The following is a 27,231-nucleotide window of genomic DNA, read 5'->3' on the forward strand; positions in this document are numbered from 1 at the left end:
ACTCTGGTAACTCAGGGGAGAGCAAACCTGATGCTCTCCTCACAGTGCTTGGGGAGAGGTGAAAGTTCCTGAAGATGGCTCAGGTTATACAATGAGATATTCAGGGACTTGTCTGAAGTCACAGTGTTGAGTGTGTGCCAGTAACAAATGTAAAATATAAAAGTGTTTCTAAAATCACCCTCTTTGGTCAGCTCACTCAAACATAAGTAACTCACCTGGTCTGAAGAACCATAGCTGTGACCCTGAAAATAAATTGTGTTCTTCTGCAGCACAGAACAGGGATAACTCTTCTGTTAGCAGAAGGGTACTGCTATTTTATGTAATGTAGCCTGGTGACTTATATGTGACAACCCCAGGAGTGCGTTTGCATCTTCACCATTCATTTCCACCTCCCAGAAAACTGCTTCCTTTACCATCTTTTGCTCTCACAGGAGATGAGAGGCTCTCAACAACTCTTGCTGAATGTGCCAATACCTGTAGAGTTAAAACTCATGGAGTGAAAGAATATGTGTTCAGCAGCACATATGAGTGTAGACTCTGATATGGACACTTAATATGGATTGGAATATTGAGATCCAGCTTCTGGTCCAAGCTCAATTTTTAAAATTTCAAAGAAAAGCCTATGAGGCCAGCCCAACATGCAGGGATTTCAGTAACATGAATACACAACTAATACAAAAAATGTGGCACCTATGGATTTACGCTTACGGGAGTGGGCAGCATGTTGCGTGGTAGTTTTCAGGATAATTTTGAATCTAGTCCTGAGTTTCACCAAATGCATCCAAGTGCTGATCTTTTCCTGGGTTCAGTTTACATCAAGACAAGCAGCACTTGGATGTGAACTAATGCTGAAATAAGACTTATAATGAGCTTGGGATTCAGATCCAGCATACAACAGTCTGAAAAGGGATATTATGAGTTTCTTACAGTGCCAAGATTGTTTTGCTAAATAAAACCAGCCTTCAAACAATTTTATATTTTCATCTAAAGCCCAGGCATATGCTAATTAAGTAATATAACCAATAGATTTTCATTTTGGAATATTCAGACAGGGAAATAAATGCTGCTGTAGTGAAATCTACCAACCACCAAAAGCCAGACTCTTCTGCATTACTTTTTTCTGCACCAGTGAAAATCTGCAGTCATTTCTCTGAATTTAGAGGCAGAATTAACACTTGCAATGGAGTGACACAAAGCAGAATCCAAGCTTTCTTGCTATTAGGCACTCTTATTGCATAAATAAATACAGTATGTAGCTGCTGTATTTTTTTTAATTAAAATCAGCTTGCATTTAAGTTGCAAATACAGGCAACACTTATTTACCATTCCTTTTTTCTCGGAATTTCTAAAAATATGGAATGCTAAATGTTAATTCAGGCAATTGTACTACTTCAAAATCTCAAATATAATGCTCAAAAAGCTAAGCACTCACATGAAATTGCTCGTGTTAGTCTTTAAATTAAATTGCTCATTGGATTGTCTCTTGTGTCCTACATTCAAAGGTCATGTACAGATTTCACTATGAGAAAGAAAAAAGAGAGTGGAAATAGTTTCCAAAAGAAGGCACAACTGCATATCTTTTCTAGTATGTTGTATCATAAAATTGCATCTGGTTTACTTACACAGGAGAAGCCCGTGCTTTCCAAGACAATAAACCAGAAAAATGTACCATAAGAGAGGGAAATCCCAACCCTTTAGTACACCTAAGCTTTTTCACCTGGAAACTGAAAGCAAGACACTGTTATCCAAATCTTCTAAACAGGAAAAAACCATCACAGAGATTTATTTGACTGCAACAAAAGCTGGTGGTTTATTCCCAGCTTGGTTTGGTGGTTTGGTGTTTTGCTCTTGGGTTTATTGGTTTGGGATTGGAGTTTTTTCAAAAGTATTTTCTGAAAAAATATGCAAGGAATTTACCAGCTTTTCCACTGTGTCCCTGTTAGTCATTAGATTTCCATGGAACGGGGATTTTCCATCTGATTTTGAGAAAAGGTGATCCTCAAATGACATGAAGCATACTCAAAATATGCTCTTCTGTTTGCAGGTGTGTAAGCTTGCTTTCAGGGATGTCTTGTCCATAGACCTTAGTGCAGCACTTGTGTCAGTGGCCAGAGGCTTTTTGAACTGATGTGCAATGGCCTCTCAGATCTATATGGTTCCTGACAGGTCTATTCTGTTGCTGCTTTGTACTCACTTTAAAATTTCATGTTGTATTTCTCTATGCAATTTCTACAGCAATTACCTTTTCTCTGTCTTTTCCTTCAGAAAGAAACTAAGCTGAACTCTCTCTTACTCTCAGAGTGCTGGAGAATGGCAGAAGAGGAGGAAAGCTTTCATCTCCTCTTTCCTGGCTGCAGTGCTCAACCTTGCAGCTACTAAGCATAATTTCATAGAGTGATATAGACTGGAAAGGACATCCAAAGGTCATCTGGTCCAAAACCCAACTCTAAGCAGGGCTGAGATTATATTGCTCAGGGTCTTGTCTTTGAGTTTTGAGTCAGGTTTTGAATATCTCCAGGCATGGACATCAGTGGTGGGTTCAGTACTCATCCTTATGTCTGCACTTTTAGCAGCAGTGTGCTTAAATGTTCAGAGAAAAAAGAGAAGACACAGCAAATGTTCAGCTTTTTGTAGCACACCAGTTTTGTCAACTCTTTTTCCAATAACAAGGTCATAAGTTTGAGCCATCCAAATGGCACATGTGATAAGTCACTTGTCTGTGCATGAACATGTGAAAGGAAAAATAGCTGACAATTTCAGGTTTTATCCGTCAGGATTACTTCACAGTACATATTTTTCCACATTTCTATCACACCATTAATCTTTATCCTGTGCCTTCTGCATACTTCTTTTTTTCCTCCCACATTGGCTGCCAGGGTCCTGCTCTCCAAGAGGTCACAGGTTGCAGAGGGATCCACAGAAACAGGAAACCAGGCTTCCTCAGTCAGTTTTGAAACACCAAAACCTGTTTCCTTTCTACAGAAATAAAGCCTGTCAGGGCATCCTCTGGCTAGGCTCACTATCTGAGCAGCAGCCCAGGAGGAGAGAGAAGCTACAGGATTTCTTGTTTAGGAAATAAATGTGAGATAACTTGTAGAATTTACAAACCATCAGAATGAGAGAGATCATTTTCTTGCTGCTCCTGTTGCACTTACAGAGGGGCAGCACTGGATTCAGCACTCTAGGAAAGCTCTGGACCACAGGACAAGGCGATGAAACCCAGAAAAGTCACTCGGACTCGACTCCATCTCTGACCCCAATTAGGGGGTCACCCCAGTCTGAAATTCAAGCTGACAAAGCAAGAGCCTCACAGGGACCTCCTTTTGCATCTGCAGGCGAGACACTGGGAATGACAGCAGTGAAGAAAACTTCCAGTCCTACAATGTCTACCCCTGCAAGTCAGTCAAATGGACACAGTGATGGTGACTCCAGCAGAGACAAGATGGGGAGCTCATCTCCCAGCAAAGGGACCCTACAAAGCACTGCTGGAGAGATCCCTCTGCTTCAAGGGGTTACTGCAAGCCTGGATACAGCTGCAGGGAACAGACCTGTCAACCAGTCCTCTCGCAGCACTGGTATCGCCAGGAGCCAGCAGGATGCCAACTCCAAAGCATCCGGCTTTGAATCTACCAGGGGAAAGTAAGCTACATATTTTTTCCTTGTCTCCTATGTACTACTTATTTTCCTGTTTCCAGTGGCATAATTGGCAAAAGTCCTAGCAATTTCAGTAAAATTATTTTTTGACCTTAAAAAAGAGCATCTAAAACAAGCAAGGGACCAAACTGGCAGCATTTACTCAGGCAAAACCATTGTAACATTTCTAACAGAGTAAATGCTGCAATGTTTTATTCCTTAGGGTAGTTCTCAAAATCAACAGGGAAGTCATTATCATATATGGGTAGGAAAGGACTACAATAGATGGCTGTTTTATGCACAGTAAACTGCTGTTGATTTTTTTTTCTTCTTTCTTTTCTTGTGGATAAAAGAAATTGCAAATGCACTATTTCATTTTGAATCTATTAAAAAATATTGTGTTTGTAAACTTCTCCGCTAAATTGAAAATACAAACAATTAAATGTACAAAATGCATCAATGTCTGACAATTTGAAACATCCTATTCTGTGATAAAAGACTTATGAAAAGTGATGTTGTAGATGAATGTGCTTTCAGAGCTCTATAACTTAATACACAATAGATGTGCATAATAGAGTATATCAAAACCTTCTGTCTAGTTTTATAGTTCTGGAGCATGCAATTCTTTTCTTTGTTCCCCAATGTCTTCAGTTCTCAATGGGGATATTAACATTGACTTTGTAGATATTGCAAGTTTCCCTTAATTGCTGATATATAATCAGATACTGGTAGAAAATGAAAGTTGCAAAGGATTGGTTATTTTCCATAGTATTCATGGAGAGTGAGCTTTCAGAATATAGATTTCTTCTTTTGATACTACTTTCCCGTGTGGTAGCATCCTTCATGGAAAGGAGAATAAATCATTACTCCTACAATTTTATTGCTGCATGTGGCTGGGAGTTAATGTACCTTCAAGTGAAAGAAAAGATTCCCATTCACCTGAGCATGTTTTGGATGGTGTGTAAGTGAAACAATGCATAAGGACCCAAAGGAAAGGAGTCCTTTGCTTGGAAGACAGAGCCCAGTAAAGGAGCTCTGTTTCCCAGACAGCTTTCCTAGCATACTCCTTAAGTTCTAAAAGTCATATGTTACCACCTTACCCCAGTGTTTGGCAGAATGTCTGAGTTCACCTGAGTTAATTAGAGTCTCTTTTTACATTAGTGCTGATAGCTACATCTCCACTGAAATAAATCCTAATGCATGCTAACCTTGGTCTTTGGCTTTCACAGCTTTCTTCAAGAACAGTATTCCAGTTAAATCAATCTTCAGCAAAACTCTGTTATCAGCAGATTTCTACCTTTTACTTGAGATATAAATACAAGTAGCAAAAAATAAATCTCTGGTGAAGATGGTCACGTATTTTATTTATTATAATCACACATGATTGCAGCTGCAGAGAGGCAAAAGAAGCAAATCTTGTATTTGCCAGCACCTAATTTCATGAGTGGTCAAGGAGCAACCTGCTGTGCAACATGCATTTTGGAGTTCACTGATCCAGTTAGCAATAAAGCCAAGATTGCATATCACATTTACAGGAATGTGTAGCAGCATGAAACCCCAGCATAAAACTGAATGCTGAATCTCCACTTTCTTGCTCAAGCTGCTGAGCTACATAGCCTCTCCCTCTCTAGCAAATATCTACAGTTTTAGGTGTGGCTCAGTCCTTTTCAGAATAAGATTCCTGTGCTACAAGGCTTGTCTTCCCACTGTATATGAGTGTTTTTACAATAAGATGTGGTGTTTTGAACTTCCCTTCCACTTTTGCCATGACCTGGACTGTGACTTAAGTCACTTCACTGTTTCACCTTCCTTTCCTTATGGATTAGACCTGGATGAATAATGAACTTGCTTGTGACTCATTTTTCTTTTTCAGCAAAGACATGAGAAAATGCCTAGTCTAGGGTGTTGACTGTTACCAATCACTGCTGTGAAACACGTGAAAAGCTACTGCTGAGAAAATATGCATTAGAAGACAATTTTTTTTATTTATTAAGTGCAGGTGCCATTTTCTACACCATAAATAATTAGTACCATATATTTCCCTTAAAAAAATAAATCACAAATTAAGTGAAAAAGATACTGCAAGAATTCCAATAAAGACACAGCTTTCTTCAAGGTTTTACTCATTTGAAGCCTGAGCTGAGCATGACTCAATAGCAGGTTCCACAGCTCTAAAGTGTACTGTCTCTGAGGAAATTTGGAAGAAAAAATTGCTTTTTGAACTTACTTTGAACTAAAGCACCTCCTTGGTTATAGTCTGTACTCCAACCTGAATTTTTGAGTGACCTTTGAGTAGGAGCTGCATGACTCCGTAATCCTTTATGGCAACCCATTGTGCTAACACATGTGCAGAGATGCTGATGTTAGGAGGCTCCATATTTCTAAATGGAACAACAGAGAGAAATCTGTGAGAGACAAGGAAGGAAAACAAGAAGGAAGACAAGCATAAGCATTTATTTTTAAACATTTATAATTTAGAAAATACCAATACATACACTTTGTTAGAGAATCTGCAAGACTGTCAGATTGTCCACAAGGTACAATTTGTGTCCATTGTAGAAACATAATTACCCAAATACCCCTTTCTGAAGAAGGTCGTATGCCTTAATGGCTTAATTACAAAGATAATTCCCTTGCTGTTGCTACCCTAGGTTATGTGAGGTCAGTATTATGCACCCATATCTTATCACATTCACTCTGGAAGTAGGTTAGGCTTTGAACCTCTGTCTAGCACATCCTGATGTGGTATTACAAGGGCTAAATATTTGGCATATGCTTTTCTCTAAGAAAATTAATCTCTTCCTTATTCTTTACTGGCACAGAAATGCAATTAAATCCTGTTCCTTCACATAGGAACAGTTTTATCGTTAACCTTAGAATAGGTACAGGAGAACACAATTTGTTGTTGTCTGCTCTCAAACCATTTCAGAAGAGTGTTTTCTGTGGTGAGCTATCCCCCCTTCAGGCAGGGTCTGCACCCAAGCTTTCAAGAGGATAAGAAAACTTCATAGGGAGCATATCTGGAATGGCCTGAGCTGAAGAAAAATTCATTTCTTCACTCCTAGTAATGAATTTGACTTACCTTCTGAATTATGAAACTTAATGTCTTTACAAATATGCAGTTTTTTCTTTTTTTTTTTTAATTTCTACCTATCTTCAAAGTTTTATGCATACATATCAATGAATAAAGAAATAATGAAATGTAGAGTGAGAGAATTTCTCTGAAATTAAGTCATATAAATCTGAGTATCAATTTGGTGTGAAAGAAGAAAATTTATGATGCATTCTTTTAAATTGAGTTTATTTGAGATACATGTTTTTCAGCCTGTGGAGAGAGACAATTGCAGTATTTCACTGTGTAAAGAAGCTTAAACAATAGTGCTGTAATGGAGTAAGTCTCTGGCGGAGTCCTGAGACCAGCACACTCATCTTTTCATTATGAACCTGATTTTATTAATTGCTATCCAAGGCAGTTCCTGAATACATGAGACCTTCATTCAGGTTGTAATTTAGGCAGAGTATCCCCACATTGCTGAGTGGCTCTACATTATTCTTTTCTCTTATTATGTGTATGTTACACTTTTCCCAGTTCTCTTGAAGCCATTGAGGGTCTTGACAGACTTCCTTTACCATTATCTTGGGTAGTGCTGAGGTGACAGTATTTTATTACTAAGCACAGAAGGGTTTAATAGAGTCAGCACCAGGGACAGATTTGCTTAGCTGTCACATGTGATAGGAGTGCTGAAATATTTCATTCTCATGACCAGACGTGTGCATTTCTCTCTGGAAATTGCTTTTGCCTGTATCAGCTTGGTAGAAATCTAGTGTACTGGCAAATTAAAATGAATGGTTAAGATGAGCAGACAGTTCAGAAACATGAGGCATGTAGAAACCTGATTTAACTGCCTAGTTAATGCAAGGTTCACAGTCTCTTTTCATCATGTCACCTTTTAATGGAGCAGAGAGAACAATTCTTGAATCGATTTCCTAAGATTTTGCATCACTGTGCATTTACAAAAAATACAGTCACAGATGGCTTAGGTTTCTGCCTCACTGGGTATGTTCACTATGACCTGAAAGGAAGGAAGAAGCTCTTACACAGGTCTGAGGATGCCTTGGTGGCTGTGTCAGGGTGTGTTTGACAATCTTTGCCCCCAGAATGTTGTACTACAGCTATGCAGAAGATCTTTGCAGTAAGTCACTCTTGTCCAGCAGCATCTTGAATTTATTTCTGATACTTGGCTGTAAGCCCACAATCCATTTTTTTCTACACATGCTAAGCTCAGTGTTACTCCCATAGCAGTCCCAAGGACTGTTTGCAGCAGGACAGGAAACATAGCACTGGGGGGGAAAAAAAATCACTTCTTAGCCAGTTAGTTTTGACACACTCACAAAGTACTTAGCCTCCTCAGAGTCTTGTGTTTAGTTTTTCTGTGATCAGACAAGGCACCACTATACAGATGATTTCTGATTTTTTTTCAGGATGGTAAGGAATGTTTCTGTTTGTCTCATTACACTAACTATTGCATTAATGCTCATGCTTATCTTGCTCTTGTTCTTTGTTTCATTTGCCATGGGAACAGCAAGGATTAGGAAGAGACGGTTTTCCATCCCTGGAATGTCCCTTCACCCCGTGAATAGATTAGGATTACTGTACCAAACTGGACACGGTGTTAGGATTTATCTACTAGCCACTGCAAATAGTCAACTCTTCGTGGCATTTCATTTAGGTGCAACAGAAACATCTGTTCAGGTATACAGAGAAAATAGGCATTCTTACAAATCTGAATATAATTAACATTTTAGAGAACTGATACTAATTCTAGAATAGATTTGGCAAGAAGAGGACTGCAGCAAGGCGTGTCCCCGTGTGTCTTCAAAGGCATTGTCTGTGTTGCCAGATAGAGAATGCAAGTGTTGCAAATGTCAGATTTTCTGCCAAATCTGATACAGAGCATCTATTCTGTATCACGTTCTTCGTAAGCAACACCATTGGTCATGAGGAAAAGCCTGTGGAAAAAAATCACCTTGAATTTTCATGGACTTTGGCTCAGACCCTTTCTGTTCAAGATTCCTGTAAGATCAGACTGTGACAGCATAAAGATCTATATCTGTGTGAATAAGAAACTGGCAAGGCTTTTAATCATTTAATGAAGGGACAAGAAACAAGAAAAGATAAGCTGCCCAAAACAACATTATAAACAAGGACAAATTCACCCCGGAAACTTTAAGGGATCTTATTTTTTATATTTTCATTTTGTCACTTAGAAAGGTTTTTTTTATTATTGTCTGCATTTCTCAAAGTAGAGAAGCCATCACTGCCATACTGCAACCTCCTTTTCTGTAGATCACAAAAGCACTAAAAAAGCAGTGAACACCAATACTACTGAAGGTTACCTGGAAAGCACTGACAGTAGACAAGACCAGAGCTACCTTAATGAATTTTGTTCTCTGGGTCAAGTAGAAGATAGAAAATAAATTTATATTCCTGAAGTAAAAAGGAATTCAGACCTCTTTACAGACCAGTTTGTTTGCATTTTTGGGTGTGTTTTGCTCAAATCTCAAAGATTGAGATTAACGGATATCTTCTCCAAAGTCTAAATTCTACCTGGAAAAGTTTGATTGTGTTAAAGAGCTCTGAACATGGAGTGGACAATCATGTATCAAAGAGGTGATCTGATTTGCAAGAAAAGAACATTTTAAATGCTTAAAAAGATTGGTGAAGTGCTAGATAAGTGGAAATGGTGAATTAATTTTTGCAGCACGAGGGAGGACAAACAGTAAATAAAAATTCAGATGAAACAAAGGCTGTTCACAGTCCAAAGCTTCAGTACTGTAATACAAAAAAAGGAAATGAGTGATGAGAGCAGAATTTGTGCTTTGTAATAGACAGGACAAAATGTCAGGACACTGAGTCCTGAAAAAAACACATTAAACAAATCTTTGACACCTACTGCTCCAGTCAGTGTCAACAAGTCAGCTGTTTCTCAGGGATAAAAACATATCCTATAACATATTTTACTATCACTTACTATTTTATACTACATATCACATGCACGTTTTAGTTTCTTCCATTCCAGCCAGCTTGTAAAACACATTTTCCAATTTGATTTGTTTATGGTCAGTCCCTAGTGAGTACTGAATTTTTATTGCAACTGAGATTCATACATTTCAAAACAAAGGAAGCTGGGCACTGAACCTAAAGAATTAACTGTTTTTTGTTCAAGCTTATAATTTCTTTCTGAAATAGAGCTTATATTTTTGAAAGATGACCGACGTTCACTTAAAGATACAGAATTTACCATATCACAGTGAGAAGTCTCTGTGGTCACCTAGTGGAATTCAAGGGAAATTGCCAAAGCCAGTCTCCCATGCAATAGCAGAAAAGCACCTTGGGAGGGTGCTTGCTATCCTTTTAATCTGAGCGTTTACGCTGCGTCAATCAACATCATCTCTCCTCGTCCAAACTTGGCCGGTTGTTTAAAGCAACTTGAAAAGCCAGCATCTCCTGGCTCTAGATGCTTGTAGTGTCTTTATGCATCCCCTTTGCTCAGGTGTAAAGGACAATATAAAGTTAAAACTGTTGTAGAATCAAGTATTTCATTAAGTATTCTGTGAAATAGAAATAAGCTATATACAACATGAATGAGGTACAACCACTAAGCTGGGCATGAACTTTGACAACAGCTCCAGGTCTGGGTCCTTTTGTATTCCATCAGCAACACAGTAATCTCATTTTCATGAGTCTGTGATGTTCAGCTGGGATGATTGAATACCATTTCTATTAAAAGACGGGTAATCTAATTTACTCACAGACAAAAATCAGTCATTTTCAGGTACTATATGAAGGGGCCATGACTAATTTTATACCCTTTGTGGTCCGACTAGCACTGGTGCTCCTGTGGGGCGGCTTTAGGACCACTTACAAGGATCTGTGCTTACAAGCAGGCGGAAGCAATCACGTACAGGCACTGCCAGCAGTTTTTGTCAAGTTTGCTTTTTTCTCGGCAATGGACCCAGGAACATTTTACAACAGAAATGTGCCGTGGAGGGGGGACTGCAGGGACCCTAAAAAACCTGGTGTAAATGAAACTTGGCTTTTCAGAGGCATCGGGGGCCCCAGCGCCGGCACCTCCGCGGGCTGCGGCCGCCACCTGCCAGCCGTGCCCGGCACTGCCGGCCTGAGCCCGGCTGATAGCGGCTTAGGACGGGGTTTAACAGCGCAGACACGGGTTTAAGAGCTCTCGAGCGTCCCCCGAACCAGCAGGCCGGGATCCCAAAAGCCACAGAGAGGCTTAAAGGCAGCGTCTGGGTGTCGCTGATCGGCCCCTGCCCGCTGTGGGAGATTTGTTCCAGCCGCCTGGGCAGGCGCCAATTCCCTGCTCAGGACTTGGAACTGGGAATGGCCCCAAGGCCCAGAGGGCTCTGGCTGCCGAGCAGACGGGCTCTCAGCCTCCATGCTGCTCCTCCTGCCGTGCCCTGCTGCTCGGTGCGGGTGCTTCTTCACCTCTGAGGGTTCACAGCCTCCATGCTGCTCCTGCTGCCGTACCCTGCTGCTCGGTGTGGGTGCTTCCTCACCCTTGAGGGCTCACAGCCTCCATTGCCGTGCCCTGCTGCTCGGTGTGGGTGCTTCCTCACCCCTGAGGGCTCACAGCCTCCATTGCCGTGCCCTGCTGCTCGGTGTGGGTGCTTCCTCACCCCTGAGGGCTCACAGCCTCCATTGCCGTGCCCTGCTGCTCGGTGTGGGTGCTTCCTCACCCTTGAGGGTTCACAGCCTCCATTGCCGTGCCCTGCTGCTCGGTGTGGGTGCTTCCTCACCCTTGAGGGTTCACAGCCTCCATTGCCGTGCCCTGCTGCTCGGTGTGGGTGCTTCCTCACCCTTGAGGGTTCACAGCCTCCATTGCCGTGCCCTGCTGCTCGGTGTGGGTGCTTCCTCACCCCTGAGGGCTCACAGCCTCCATGCTGCTCCTCCCGCAGAGCCCTGCTCCTCGGTGCGGGTGCTTCCTCAGCCCTGAGGGTGGGAGGTCACATTTGGGTACAGCCAAAGCCCACCGAGTGCAGAGGTGGGCAGGAATAGTTTGATTTAAGCTGCAAATACCGCAGCAAATGCCACATCAAGGAGGCTGCTTCAAAGGCCTGAGGACTCTCCCACACGCTGCCACCAGTGCGTGTTCCTGGCGAAGACATGCGAGAGGAGGATGAAATCTGTCACTTGGGCTTTATGCCAGCTGGGGACTTGTACCACTCTTTCTTGTATGTTGTGAGGGTTTTGTTTTGTTTTTAAATACAGCTTTCCTGATTGAAATCAGGCTCAATGCAAAAGAGATGCTAGGCTCCTCCAGCCCACAACAAAATCTGCATGTTAGAAGCCTGTGCTGATGATCTGGAATAAATTATTCCAGGGAGGGTAAAGAGGATTTTCAGGTTTAAAGTCCTGTTATGCAAATCAGTTGTCTTCTCTTCTGCCTTTGCATTAACACAGCCTGTCATAGTTCTTCTGCCACGCTTCATCTTCTATTTCCAAATCTACATTTTTTCAGACAATTTGATTTCAAAATTATATTTACATTCTTAACGTCTCTTAATGAGCTTATTTCATTGGTAGCGTAAACTTAATTATAAGTCACACCAGGGGCTCTTTTGCTGCGAATATTTCCTCCAATTTAGCCTGATCAAAGATTGCTGGGCCGTGTGAGAACCACAGCTTCAGACATTGCACTCACGTACATTAAGAATGAGTTAAATATTTTAAATGGATACAATTTGCTCAAGTTAGTTACATTTTTGGTAGAGACCAGAGGCTGAGTTCAGACTGTCTTTAAAAAACAAGAATAGCCCTTAACATTTGGGCTGTACTGGAACATATTTTCCTTTGGAAGGCATCCCTAAATGGGCAAGTCCCAATAGCTGTTCCTCAAAGCTAGACACCCTTAGTAATAGTAGTAGCAGTAGTAATAATAATAATAATAATAATAACAGTGTGAATTTTAAAAGGTTTGGGGGAAGGTAGGGTTGTTTGTTTTTTTAACTGAAAACTATATTCCAGTGCTTTCGTGCCTTTGCAATTTTTTTAATGCCTGTTTTCATTCTTTTATCTTTTCACTGACCCCATTTGCTCAGGTGTAAAATGGCTCTATGTTACTATGATGTATACCCCAAACATGTGCACTGCAGAACAGGTTGTCAGTGATAATATTGCTGTACATCTTCTGCTTCATCTCTTTCTCTGGTGAGTTGTCAGATCTGCATGCAAGGTTAAAGTGCAGGCTAGGGAGGCACAGGCCCAAGTCCCTAACATCACCCCTGCCTTACTGTAGCCCAGATTTTAAAATCTGACCCCTGTATTTGGCTTCTTCATTTTCAAAGGTGGGATGCTTAGCACCCAGCTGCCCAAGGCTTTAGCTTCTCACTTCCTAGAGATCTAATGTGGAACAGGAATGCACATGTGGTACTGCATAACAGCTAGAGATGGCATTATTGCTTCAGGGGTTTTCTGTGCAGACTGTGTATGCCATCAGTTAATTGCTAAGATTTATTTAGGAATTTAGATATTTACATTCTCTATACTTAGTTTAAATCATAAGCAAATCCCCATGCTTAGTCAGAGCTCCTCCTGAATAGATCAGTGTCAGTCTGGCCCAGAATCACTTCCTGCATTTGCTAAGAAATATTTAGTATTCCATTCATATGCTGAGAGGGCTTGCTTTTTTTTTTTTCTGCTTTTTTTTTTCTTTTTTTAAATCTCTGTGCTGCACTTCAGAGGAAAAAAAAATACAGTTTTTAATCTTGGGTATGAATTTGCAGAACCCTCACCACAGCTGTGAAAGGGAAGAGACAAAAGCAGGATAACAAGCCTTGATGGTCCTAAGCAACCTCATCCGTAGCTTCCACCCACACTCCTGTGCCAGGACTCCACTTGAGGCCAGGCTTGAGATTGTATTATTTTCCTTATGAGGGTGCTTGTCTCTAGCAGTCTCCTGTACTTGGCTCCTTACCTGGGCCCTGCTGGGCTGCTCCTTGACCTGCTCCTGCCACCCCACTGCTGCCTGCTGTTCCTGGTGTTGTGGTAGCTTTGCTGCTGGGGAGGTCAGTGCCTGGCTGGTGTGGTAGACCCTTCCCTTAGGAAGAAGCCCCACTCTTGTGCTCCCTGATCCTCAGTGAGGAAGCTCCCTGGAAGGGCTGTTTTCCTGGCAGTGCTTCCATGGACACCAAGTCCCTTGTGCTGCTGGTGTTTAACTCAAATATCATTATTACTTTGTTCCCACTCCCAGTCTCTGTGGTACAGGAGACTGTGAAGGACCCACATGCCCCACCCAGAGGGGTGTGTAAGTAACTTCATTATTCTTTTGCAAAACTTGAAAGACTAAAATTTCTTCTTGTTTTGCCAGTTTTTATGTCTCTCAAATATTGCTGCTTCTGGCTTCTCCAGAGAAAGAGAGCAGAATACCTAATTTTTATGCTTGTCAAATGCTTGATAACTGCATTTGACTTTCAGTAAATATTTATGGAGTCTTTAATTAATACACACAGATAAAAGGCAGTAACTAAAGCAGTGAGAACCTAAAGGAAACATCAAAAAAGCACAGCCTTTTTATACCTAATTAAGAAGAAATACTATCTTAATGAAAACTCTCAAGCAAGCAGAGAGTGAGTGAGCAAAATAAGATCAAAGGCACTCAATAAAAGCCCACTTTGTATGAGGCACATTATTCCTCAAATAAACAATGTGTGTTGAGAAAGGGAGTGCTATAGTATTGGCAGGAGAGATACTGTGAGATTAAGTCTGTTAGTTTTAGCATCTTTCTGGCTTATTCTGCTTTTTTCTCAGGAATCATTTACCAAGTACAGCACTGCTGAGCTTAATGTGCATACACTGGTAGGATCTCAGTAGACAAAAGCAATCACTTAAGGATAGATGCTGATACTATGTTGTGTTTTGTGCTGTTTTTCATGTTTGAAACACTGTAAATCTGTACTAATGCCACTTAAGTAAATGGAACTAATCTGGTCTTAATTGTATTTTGATTTCCACTCCAAGGAGCCCATAGCAAAGTATGATGTCTGGGGTAGACATATATATTCATGAAACATGAAAAGAACTACTACTGGAAGAAAATGTTAGCAGCAAAACACAACACAGAAAGATGAACTTTAAGTTCTCATATGCAAATATTTTTTGGAAATTCTTGCAGCTCCACCAGTCCTACAATTGAAACAATGTCTAGTCACTAATGTGCCCAGTCAGAAATGAAATATATTTCAGCATGGACAAGGGAATAACATGATCCTGAGAAAGGCTCGCTAAGTTTAAAATGAAAGAAATAAGTCAGCACTAGGCCGAATAGGTATTTGTTCCACCAGCAGAAACACAATAATACTTTCTTCAGGATGCCTTCCAGTCTGCAGCTGGGGGACTTCCTGAGACAAAGGTTAAAGTTACAACTTGATGACTGTTAAAAAACAGAGCTGATTATACTCTATTGGCATGTTTTTTCATGAAATAGTTTTGCTGCTTTTTGAAACCCCTTTTGGCTTCCAAATTCAGCACTGGCTATGGCTATGGAAATGCTGCCTGACCCTTCATTTTTGTCTTCTTTAGTTTTAAATCTATTTTGTTTTCATGCCCATTTATCATAACAAGACTAACTGAATAATGAATGTCATGACTTCATATCCCTCCTGCTCTTCATTTGTCTTTTTCCACCTAGAATTCTCTGTTCAAACTGGCTATAAACTCTTACACAGCAACAGAGAGTTGATTTTCTGAAACAGTGGTGATTACTTTTTGTTCTTTAGTCCTTCCCTAATAATTTCAAGCATTTGATTACTTAGCGTAGTTAAGGAAAGCCAATTGGCCTACTGAGAGAGCCATTAGCAACAACTCCAAGATTATTTTGTGCTCTGATGGAAGCTACTGTATGTAGTGATACTATCTCTATAAGCCTGTATTTGTAACTGATTCTGCATTTACAAGACCCTTTTCTGACACCTACTTAGTTGGAAACTCAGTATCATGAGACTTATGCAATTCTTCAAGTTGAGATTTTTTTACTGCACAAGATGATTTTGTAAACTTCTGTATAAACCTGCCATCCACCTATTTGCTTACTTCCCCCCTAGTTAATTAGTATAGTGCCTATTACAGATTAATGTGGGATTGTGTTGATAAACTGCTTCTTGAAAAAGCAAACTAGTCTTTCGTCTCTCTGATTTAATGCCTTATTTATCTATAACATGATCTGTCTTCTTACTATGTAATAGATTGCTTCCCTGCCCCCCATATCTTTTGGTGAATGACCTTGCCAAAAGCCTCTGAAAATCACACATTTATCTACCTGCTTCTGATTCAAGGAAAACCAATATATCTCTGTGGCATAATTTCCCAGTACAAATCTGTCCTGAGTCATTATTCACATTATAATTTTGATTTAATTCTATTCTCTACTGTAGCCAAGTTTCAAAATCTGATTTAACAGTTTGTGTTTGCTTGCAACATCCTTAGAAACCTTTTCAAAAAGAAACAGCAAACCACCTCTTGCACTGACCAGCTCTGGCACCCTGTGCTGCAGTGATATAGAGTTTGATCATTTTGTATGTGACTGCCTTCTCTGGAGGGCATCCAGAGGCACAAGGAAGTGTGGAGCCATGGCTTGTGTTTGCTGTGTGTGGCTTTGATCTCACAGTGCACTGGAAAACAAAGTCTACCTGTATTGCTGGGCCAAGGGAGAAATGCTAGAAAGGCTGTCCATAAAGTGAAAGCTGTAGATGATTAAAAACCTCACTGAATGATCCTTTGAATTCTGGATAAACAGTTTCTGTAGTTGGAAAATTAGGTGTGTTTTAAGACCTGACGTTACTGCAGTCTGGAGAGCTTCTTTGTTCTTGGAGCTCCACAGATGTTTGCAAATTAAAATACATATTTGCAATATGAATGTATGTAGAGATGGAGAAATTATTATTTGTTTTCTTTGCTGAAGCACAAAGACTAAGTAATTGTCCAAGACAACATTGGCAATTTGAGTGAAACAAACTTAATTTTTGTAACTTACTCTTATTTGTAAATTATGGGTTTAACTTTCACAAGTATCATATATATCATATGGTGGAAAATGTTATTTGTACTTTTAATCATTTTACCTTCTCTGTTTTACAGAAACTGGTGTGCTTATGTCCATACCAGACTCATACCTACAGTTGTGGTGGATAACCTAGAAACCTTCTCATCAGGCAGAGCAAAGCCTTGCACTTGGCAAATTGGATCCTGTGCTCAGAGGTATGGAGAACTGGGAAGAAACACTATTTGCAAGCATTTTAATTGCAACCAAATACACCATAAATGTGACTATAACTTGAAAAATTAAAAGGAAAACAAGAGGGAGCATGCCCTCACTCTGGCATCCTCCAGTCTATTCAAAATCTTCGAGTCAAAGAGACATGCACAAGTACAAAGCTTTAAAGCACATGCAGGGAAGAAAATCCTTTCTGTGCAGTTTTCCAAGCTTGTGATCTGTTGAAGCAAAAAGCTTCCCCTGAGAGGCATAAATATTTTTATTATCTCTCTGCTTAGTGCTTATTTCTGGCACAGCTTTGGTCAGGCAGTAAACCTAGACAAGTAATTGGCCTGGATGGAACTTGTAAATAACACCCCTTGTAAATAACAAGCATTCAGGTTGTCCTTTGTGATTTGGGTGCCTCATTGTATTCTCTAAATATTAGATTTCAGTCATAAGTGAAATTGGATTTTCATGCATGAATTTGGAAAATGGCAAAATGAAACAGTACCAGCAAAATGGAGGTTTTAATGTATTTTTCCCTTGACAAATTTTAAAAGCCTCGTAAAAGTCAGTTTGACTGTTCTGAGAATTGTCCTCTAGATGGTATGGCAGAACACACTTAAAGCTTTGAGTTGAAACTGAGAAAAGAGCTTCCTTAGCATTTGGTGACTCTGAAATGCAGTTGACTTCATGGCAAAGCTGTGGAGTGGACCCTGTGGTTGAAATGCTGCCAATTTTGTTATTTTGTTTTAGGTTTTTTTCATATTTCATTTGCTTTCGGTCCTTGTGGTGCTCCTATAAATAAGGCTCTACTACATAAATTTCTGAGACTCGTTCACAAGGATTTTTTAATGTGGATTATTTTTGAAATTGCTATTCCTGATTAACTCCTTTCATGGACACTTCATTTTTATGAGTGGTTTTAGGAATGGATTATGCTAATGCAGAATAAAGGGTTTTTAGCATAAGACCAGCCATACAGCGAAATAACCAGGAACTCTCTTGAATTCAGTTCACCTTAATCTTGAGTTCTTGCTGCTGAAAAAGCAATTTCTTAGAGCCAAAGCTGGCTGGGGACACATGCAAAGCTTCTGCCAGCTGCTATGAGAATTTTAATATATGTAATATTACATCCCTTGGGAGAGGGTGATAACATTAACTGGAGTGTAAAATACAGTGCTGTTTTTTAATGCATTGGGAGGATATTTTCGTCTGACAGCCTTTAAATTTGTCTCTTTTTCTGGAATAATTTATACAAGGATTGTGTGTACAAAACAATTCAGTAACTGTTTTGTCATCATATTTTCTGAGATTTTAGGTGTTCTTCATGTCAGTGCTTATAACTAGTAACAGGATGTGACATTATTTTTATTTGAACTTTGTATTTAACACCTTAAAAGGGCAAGGAGAATTGCTGTAGCTTATTTTGTATGCCCTACTGCAGCATTCTAAACTGTTATTCTAAACTGACTTCTCTGTGAAGTTAACAAACCTAGAAGTGATGGGGTAACCAGGACATGCAGAATCTGTTGGAACACAGAAGAAAATTGCTGCTTCCTCTGCAATTGTATGCTGTAAAAGTAATAACAATTACATAGAAAGGCCCTCCTTTCCCTGAAAGAAGTGGAATTTTTCACACTTTATTGGATTAATGTTTGTATAATCTTGTTAAAAATAATCAGAAGGGAAGGTTTCCAGTGTGCACTAAATGTTTGCTGATGTGGTGTAAATTTATTATGAATGCATTTTCCCACTGATTTCAAAGAAAAGTGGTACATGAAAATCATAATTTTGCCTCCCTTTTTTCAGTTCAGTAGTTATTAATTGTAATGTCTTCCATAAAAGATTGCAGTATTTGAATCCTGAGTAAGATATTCTGGGAAGAAATCTAAGTAGACATCAGGTTTCTTTAAAATTCATGCAGATAATCTGGAGGTTGCAGTATTAAACCTGTGTTTGCTAATGAAACACCAAACCCTGGTTAAAATTAATTTTGAATTTCAAGCAGTAATAAAAGGATATGACGAGGGAGATAATGTGATGAAGTTATGCAGGTATCTTACAGTTACCTAAAACACATTTAAATTGTTCTCATTTCACAGGTCCCAGACAACTACACACCAGGCTTACAGAATCAAACATAAAATAGTGACATCACTGGAGTGGAAGTGCTGTCCTGGGTACGGTGGGCAAAACTGCCAACCCAAAGGTGAGTAGAACTGTAAGAGTCTGAACGCTTCACTTCAGCAAAAAAAAAAAAAAACAATGCAAGTTTGATCTGTGAGCAAATGGCTCTGTTGAAAACAAATGCAGTGCTTTCTGTTAAATTCAAAACCTGAAAAAATGAACAGCAAACTAAAATACTTTGGGACCTTGACTTTTCCCTGCACATGAATTTCCAGAGGATCTAAGGAGAATGTCTTTTCCCCTCTTCCACTCTAAATAAAGCTCATAAAATCTCCAGCCATATTTCATTTTGGTAAAATATGGAGTTTGTATTCAGTGCGTCTCTACTCTTGACCTTTTAGTTATTGAGAATTGCAGTGCTGGGGGAATTAAATCCAGGTCCTCTATTGAATACTTGCTGTAATATTCCTCTACAGCAGTGCTACTCTTTTTGCCTTTTGGTTTCAGGCTCTAAGAATATATTTTGTTTGCGATAAAATATTGCATCAACTTTTTTTTACTTCTCTGAATTTTGTAGTGCTTTTGCTAGTCACTTCAACAGTGACTGAATTTTTCTAGGTATTACACATGATCCCTGTATAATTGTGCCCTTTGTGACAGAATAGCCTTTTACCTCTGCCCTGGTGATCAAACATGTGGCATCATATTGTAATTTTACATCTGTATAAAAGCTCTTTCTTTTGCTGCTGGCCCAAAGCAAGCAGTCCTTGAAAGATTAGATATGGCATCAGCATACAGGTTTTAAATTAATGAATATTGCAAGAAAGGCTATTAGATATGATAGGGAATTCAATCAGCAGTGGTAAAGTAAAGGGCTGTGATTAAAAATTAATGTAGAGGAATGAAGAAAAATCACTATTGTTCACATCCAGGAGGGAAGTTTCAGTGCCAAAGAGCCAGAACCTTGGCAGGCTCAAAATTCGCCTCTGCACAGCAGTGTGGAGTCAGACATTAACAGATATAACAGAGCACAGTTGGTCAGCACGGCTGTGCAGCGAACGTGGATCAAGTGTTTTAAATATTTCCTTTCAGAAGAGAGCAAACATTAGCAAAAATAGATTAAAAAAATAAAATAGATTAAAAAAAAATGTAAAGGGTAGTATTGAAGGGTTATGTCACAGTTCACAAAATCAAAATGGCATCAAAATAACAGGCAAACATTGACCAGGAAGAAAATCTGTATAACTCAATTTGTAGTGGCATCTGTGTAAAAAATAAGGATAAAGGGAAGTGCTGTGAAGTGTTACAGGAGCGGGTGTTACATCTCCTGGCTTCTATTTTTAAACCTCTTCTGACTTACTGAATAACTTGGGGAAGCCACTTATAATCTGCATAACCGAGTTTACCCATCTAGAAAATTGAGATGACACTTATCTCACAAGGGCCCTGGGATATTTAATTAATTAATGCTTGTAGAAATGCTTAAAGAGATTGGGATGAAAGGTGTTATGTCAAAGAAGCTTTTCTTCCTTGCTTCTGGAATCCTGCCTCCCATGAGGAGCAGACCACCAGCACAAGCCTGCCTGTATTATTCAATTCCCACAAAGGGATGTGGGCTAATGAACTTGAACAGCTGGGAGCCCAAGAGCCTTGTCTTCCTTCCTGTGCTCCACAACAGCAGGGGAGAGGCACTGAAAATGCTGAGTGAGGCTCTCTCGAGTCACTGAGCCTCCCACTTGGCCTCTCTGTTGTTCAACAACAGAATTGTTACTGAAGGGTTTCTGTGCCAAGGGAACTGGGCTGTTCTGAAAATCCTTTAGATCCCGGAAGGGCGCTGTTAGTGGGATGTGGGTTGCTTGTAGCAAACTGATTTAAAATGCCTTCTGCTTTAACTTCTCTCTCAGACAGAGTGAAGTCATATGTAACTATTTCAGTCTGATGGTCTAGGCAGCAGAAACCACCTGCCACCACCTGATAGCTATTACCAGACATCTGAAAGTCTTATTTGGTAGCCCCCTTGTAACTGCTTGGCTACAGATGCTTCTCAAGGTAGTGCAGTAGTGAGAGAGATGGAAGTGATATGTTCACATCAGTTTCTAACCTTACCTCCCTTGTGGCAGCACATGACCAAATTGGCTACGACATGGATCCTATGCCAGCATGGAAAATGCAATTTTTAAAGAAAATTTATAAGAATGAAAAAAATTTAGACATCATTTTTAAAAGTCTAACGAGACAAGTCAATATGGACAATGCAACAATTAAAGCATCATCTTTTTAACCCGGGAATATCAAATGCTTAACTGAGAGCAAAACCACTAAAACAAAAGGACACTTCAACTCGGAGTTGCAGACTTCCTGATGTCGCTTTTACTAAACACAGCTTTATTTTAACCTTGTGTGTGTAGTAATGAAATCCCGGTTCCCCCATGCGTATTCAGAACACCGAATTATATGGTTTAGAGCCAGCAGCCGGCTCTGCCACAACCGCTGTCAGCACGAAATTCCCTGGAGTGGCAGTGATGCCATTTCTCCAGCAGATGGCCGTGCGATGTCCCATCCTCCGTGTGCGGTAAGCGGCACGCAGAAAAAGTGGGAATTCGCCTTAAAACACAGGGAACGGGAGGAAACTACCTAACCCTCACTCTGGGAAACCCTTTCAGCCACTCGTGCTTCATCAAAGATATATTGAGTCCAAAAAACGCAATCTCTCTCTCTCTTTTTTTTTTTTTTTTGATATTTCCTGAAATTATTTTGAGTGCTATGTTTAAAAATACATGGGACAATAAATTATACATCAAGGCCAATATATTGGATGATAGACACCTAATGTTAAATTTCTGTATGCATTACCTGTTTTTCTGATACACCTGGTAGGACTCATTGCTCAGGATTTCATATTGGTGCTTTTTTGGTTTTGTTTGTGGCGCTTTGTTATTGCAAATGGCATCTCTAAGGTGGGTCTAGCTATCTCATTTGAATTTTTTTTTTTTTTTTTTTTTGTTTTGTTTTGTTTTGTTTAAACTGAGCATGGCATATCTAATTTTTAAAAGGTCTCAAATGTAAGTAATTTGAGCTATTTCTACCCTAAAGAGTATGTGTATTAGGTTTGTGGTCTGGTGCTCCCATCACACCTGCTGTTATCCAGCATCTACAATGGGAAATCTCAGCTGTGGGAATAAGGGGCACATAAATGTAATCACCATATGATGTCTTGGAGTGATTCCTTTGGAAAAGGCCTGAGCCCTGCTGGAAGAATGATGTAGGAGAAGCTATATTGCCAGTGACTCCCCTGAATTTGTTTCACAAATGAAAAGCCTTGAATTTCTAATGCTACTTGCCAAGTACCTTTCCTGTACTGTGGTGAAATGTGATAAGTACACAATATGTGACTGTCTGTGGGTGAGGATGGTGTGTGTGTGCATCGCTGGCTCCAGCCCTTGCTGCTGTCAGAGGCAGTGCAGTGCACTTGGGGTTTGCTCCATGGCTGGCTTGGTCTGACAGAGATGCTATGTGCTTGGTCTCACAGCCACTATGTTACCTGAACATTATGTTACATGAACAATTTTAAGGCATTAGTAAAACAAGGGAGAAATATGTATCCTTGGAACTTTGGGAGTGAATAAAACTGTGAGGGCTTGGGTATTCTAGAATGTGGGGAAATTGATTTACTAGGCAAGGATGAAAGATAAAGTGAAGAGTATATATAAAAAAAAAATGTGGCATCTGTAGCACCAACAGTGTCAGTGAATGCATTTAGAGCAATGGAAAGACCAGTAAATAAAAGAATAAAAGGACATTGATTAGCTGGTCTTTATTACAGGCAAGTAACTGACTCCCTTGTCATAGATTGTATCACCACAACATCACCTAATAAATCCTGTATAATGAGTTGGGCTGACTGCAAGAATTTAGCTTCTGTCAAAAACCATGCCACAGAAAGATAACAGGAGCTGTTGAAATTATAACCATTTCAGGATTTTGTATTTCTCATGAGGCATTTTGAAAAGATTCTATCAAACTATTGATCCATATGATAATTTCATCTGAGTTCCTAGCCTAATTTTTACAGCACCCTTAATTTACAACTTAAACATCTGATATTGTCCTCAGTGCAGTCTATTTATCTTCAAATGTTATGTGAAACATGGAATTTCTTGACTTTGCATTTTCATCTGTTTCCCTGGAAACTTGCATTATGACTAAACTAGATTTTAATATTTGAAGTGCAAAATAATGTCACCATACCCAAGTTATTCTGTTTGTACTGTACTAAAGACTGGAAATCACATTAGTGCCCCATAAGTGGCATTCCTTAGATGTGCTCCTCCTGGAACATTGACTTCAAAATGTTCCACAAACTGAGCAAGTATACAAAAATTGCTATAAATTTACTCTAGTAAATTTATTTTCTAATTTGTACATATTTTGTTTTTCAAAAAAGTAAAAAAAACCAACATCACTAAGCCTGATGGCTAGAGAATGTATGTCAGGAATATGGAAATCTCAGTTCTGTTCTCAGCTGTCTGAGCAGTTCATAACTTTTTGTGATTGAAGGCACTTACCTTTCTGGACCTCAGTTTCCACAGCTATGATATTGAACTTATAATGTTAGTCCAGCTATTTGCAATTTACCTTTGGACCTTTTGGGCTGAAATGTAAAATAAAAACAGATAATCCCATCTGCCATCACCAGAGAAAATATTTACAAAATTGCCACCTTTGTGAAGTTTTTTTATATGTATACAGTCATAAATGTCAGATGACATTTGCTGGAACTCAGAACGTGATTATCTCTTGAAACTGTTCTTATTTTTTAGGTGCTGCAAAAATGTAGCATCACCATTGCCTTTAGCAGTAAGATTTCTATGGTTGAAGATCTGTGCAATCTGTAAAAAAACCCAAAACAAAAACAAACAAACAAAAAAACCCCAACCCAAAAATCAGTTTAAACAAACCTTGTTAATTTTGTAACCATTAAAAATCCCTAATTAACTTTACAGCTGACAATCTCTGTATTGTCTTTATACTGCTGTTTTATACTGTTCTAAAATATTCCTCTAGAATTTTTTGCCCATGGCATTTAAAAATTCTGTTCATTATACAGCAAATTTTGACATTTTAATATTAACACCAGCCCCTGCCATTCTTGAGAAGTCCTTTATAAAGCCAGTCACCATCTTCAGCAATGTGGTCCCACTACACAAAGCAGATAAGAGTCACTGCAGATGATTAGGCTGTGGTACAGCAGGTATAGAATAAAGAAAGAAAAAAAATTGATGTGCAATCATCCAAATTATCATATTCTGGGGTTCACTCACATCCTTTACTTTCCTTGTTCTCCCTTCTCCAGCTCAAGAACAACAATCAGTTATACACAGCAACCAGGCTGAAAGCAGCAGAACTGTTGGTGAGAGGACAGCAGGAGCTCTGCAGGACCCCAGTGGGCCAGGTCAGTTGTTAGAATTGCTCTTACCTCTACCCAGTCACTGAGAACACTGCAAAAACAATGTGAGGAAAATGTCTGCCTACTGAAGGGATCTGAATGCAGTGTCAATTTCAATCAGTCATGGTGCAGTGGTTTGCTCTTCTGATAAAGATGGGCAGAAGATACTGAATTTAAATGCACCAGCAGGTTAGAAATAACATAGGGTTAAATTAAAACCAAGGAAGTATTTGGTATAAAAATATTTAAACTATTATGTTATTGAATACAATAAATTAATTAACAGGAGAAAAACAAAAGAAAAGTAAAGCAAAAAACCCCAGCCCAAATACAGTAGTACAGACCAGCACTGCACACAGAAGAAAATGTAAGGAAGTTATTGACTATCTGAATATGTTATTAATGCTATGTATTTTCTTACAAATAGTGGATCTTTATTCAAAATCAGTACAAAGATTTTTCAAACCTTAGCAAGGGCAGCTCAGGCTTCTTTTAAGCTACTATGACTAGGATGATCAAGTAACTAAGAAACAAAGAGAGAGTTTAAACATTTACACCAGAGATGCTTGAGAGTATTTCTTATTGCCTTATGCACTTGCTCATTGTTGTGTTTACTTTATATAATCTGGATATTATGTTTTTGGAATATAATGTCAGTGTTGTCTTGCACAATTATGTACAGAAAAATGACAATTGTAGGAGCTGGTCAGGAACAAAAGATTTATTCAAATAGTGATCTATATTGAGAACCTATGTTAGATGACTGCTTTGTGAAAAGCTTCTCCACGTTTTGGTCACTAATTGCTGGAAGCTTTGTGTGGGAGATACCCTGCGATGTTTGCCATTTTAGGAGGAGGCATTGCACTGTTGCCTACACGTGCTGCAACATGAATGGTGGCCATTTTTCATGGGGATAAAGCCCCATTCCCCCAGTGTCTCAGGGTCAGGTCAGAGGTGGAATCTGGGGCTCCAAGGGCAGGCAGAGTCCTAGTTGATGGCAGCTTTGGTCCTGGAGAAATCCTGCAACATTCATGATTTTTGGAGGCAGCATGTAACTTTGGCCACATGCACCTGGTCTCAATTGGTGGCCCTTTTCTACTTTTCATGGTGAGGAGCCAAAAAATGACCTAGATGTGAAGGAGTGTTTAATGGAAGCATATTCTTTGAACTTTCTTACTCCCTTCCTTTTCTTTTGAATCTATTAATTCTTGTCTTATTTTTTTCTACACTGGCTTTTTGTATAACCATTGTCTGTTTCACGCTGTAATGTTGTTGTCACTCACCTACTGGCCTATATCCAGAAACATTCTCCTGAAGCAAATAAGTAAGTCAGGTTGTATTCTCAGGTCTGTGTTTTGCAGTTTTAAATACCTTCTTGTGGGCTGTAATGCACGCTGAGAGAACAGGGTGTCACAATTAAGATTGCTACAGAGATTTATGGAGATTTTACACATGCATGTGCTTAAAGGCATGTATGTGCTTTATTTTAGATCTTAATAGACAGGAGGAAAAAGAGAGGGAAAGATGGAATCTGGCATGGAGATTTAGAGCAGTATTTTTGAAAGGGAGTTAGGCGTTTGTGCCTTGGTGATACTGAGTGAGCAACCAAGTCTCTCAGGGCTGGAGGGAGGGGCATGTTTAGTAAAGCAGACATTATGAAAAAGTGAGCTTGATCAATAGAGCACTGAGACATGGCACTTCTCTTAGTAGGAATTATGCTCTGAGAAATAAATCTGAAATTGGAATCTCTAACCTCCATGTTTGTCACTGACACGTTCTATGAAAAATCCTTTCCTTAGGATTTTTTCCTCCTGAGTTGCTGAGAGGCCTCAGGAACAAACTGTAAACAATCCTTATCTGCTGCTGTGGAATGCAACAGGTGGATCTGTGATTGGTCTCGTCTGGTTGTTTCTAATTAATAGCCAATCTCAGTCCACATGTCCAGACTGTCTCGGTCAGAGACAAACCTTTGTTATTCATTCCTTTTGTATTCTTAGCTAAGCCTTCTGATGAAATCCTTTCTTCTGTTCTTTTAGTAGAGTTTTAACATAATATATATCATAAAATAATAAACCAAGCCTTCTGAACATGGAGTCAACTTTCTCATCTTTTCCCTCATTCTAGGACCCCTGTGAACAATGTCACACATGTTAATTGCTTTTCAGTTATTTTTAAATGAAATTGGGTCAGTCTAGAAGGAGAGAGATACCTGTGGTGGCTGTCAACCCTGCAAACATGGCCTGGGGCCAGGCCTGACTGCTGTGGTCTCTCATTCCATGAGCACCTGCTATGGCTCTACAAGCCAAATTCTGCGTCCAGCTCCCACTTTGCAGCCGTGCCACTTCCAGGCACAAAACCTCACTTTCAGGTTCATCTCACTTCTCTTACTTCCTCAGGGGGAACTGATAGAAACCAAGCTAGAAAAAGCATTACACCTTGCAGGCTAGTTATCAGTTTGGGTGACTGTGTGTGAGCTACTAATGAATTCAGATCCCTTTCTCATAGTTAACAATTCAACCAGAAGCACAAGTGTCCAGACCTGTTTGTCTCTCACAAAGCTGTATTATGAAAACCAAGGTTATCAATGTCTTTGCAGTGCCAGTCAGAAGAATTGCCAGAGTCTAAACGAGGTGGCTGAGTCAGAAACAATTTAGTACTTGTGTAAGTAGATACCTCGGCAGAGAACACAGTTGGAGATCCTAACATCCTAACCTAAAAGAGCCTTACTCTCCTGGCTCTTACTATGATGGC

The 27,231-nt window shown here is 39.6% G+C and overlaps 1 protein-coding gene across 1 annotated transcript in view; it reads left to right on the forward strand.

The window, feature by feature from the left end:
• Positions 1-3,037: 3,037 nt before the first annotated feature.
• The window catches only part of MMRN1 (multimerin 1), a 40,297-nt gene continuing 16,103 nt past the window's right edge, over positions 3,038-27,231 (forward strand). The window contains exons 1-4 of the mRNA XM_050974104.1: positions 3,038-3,639; positions 16,787-16,906; positions 19,010-19,116; positions 24,388-24,486. Coding sequence (XP_050830061.1) covers positions 3,116-3,639; positions 16,787-16,906; positions 19,010-19,116; positions 24,388-24,486 — 850 coding nt within the window. The 5' untranslated portion in view covers positions 3,038-3,115. The remainder of the gene's footprint in view (positions 3,640-16,786; positions 16,907-19,009; positions 19,117-24,387; positions 24,487-27,231) is intronic.

Source organism: Serinus canaria, chromosome 4 (assembly GCF_022539315.1).
Source record: "Serinus canaria isolate serCan28SL12 chromosome 4, serCan2020, whole genome shotgun sequence".
Lineage (NCBI taxonomy): Eukaryota > Metazoa > Chordata > Aves > Passeriformes > Fringillidae > Serinus > Serinus canaria.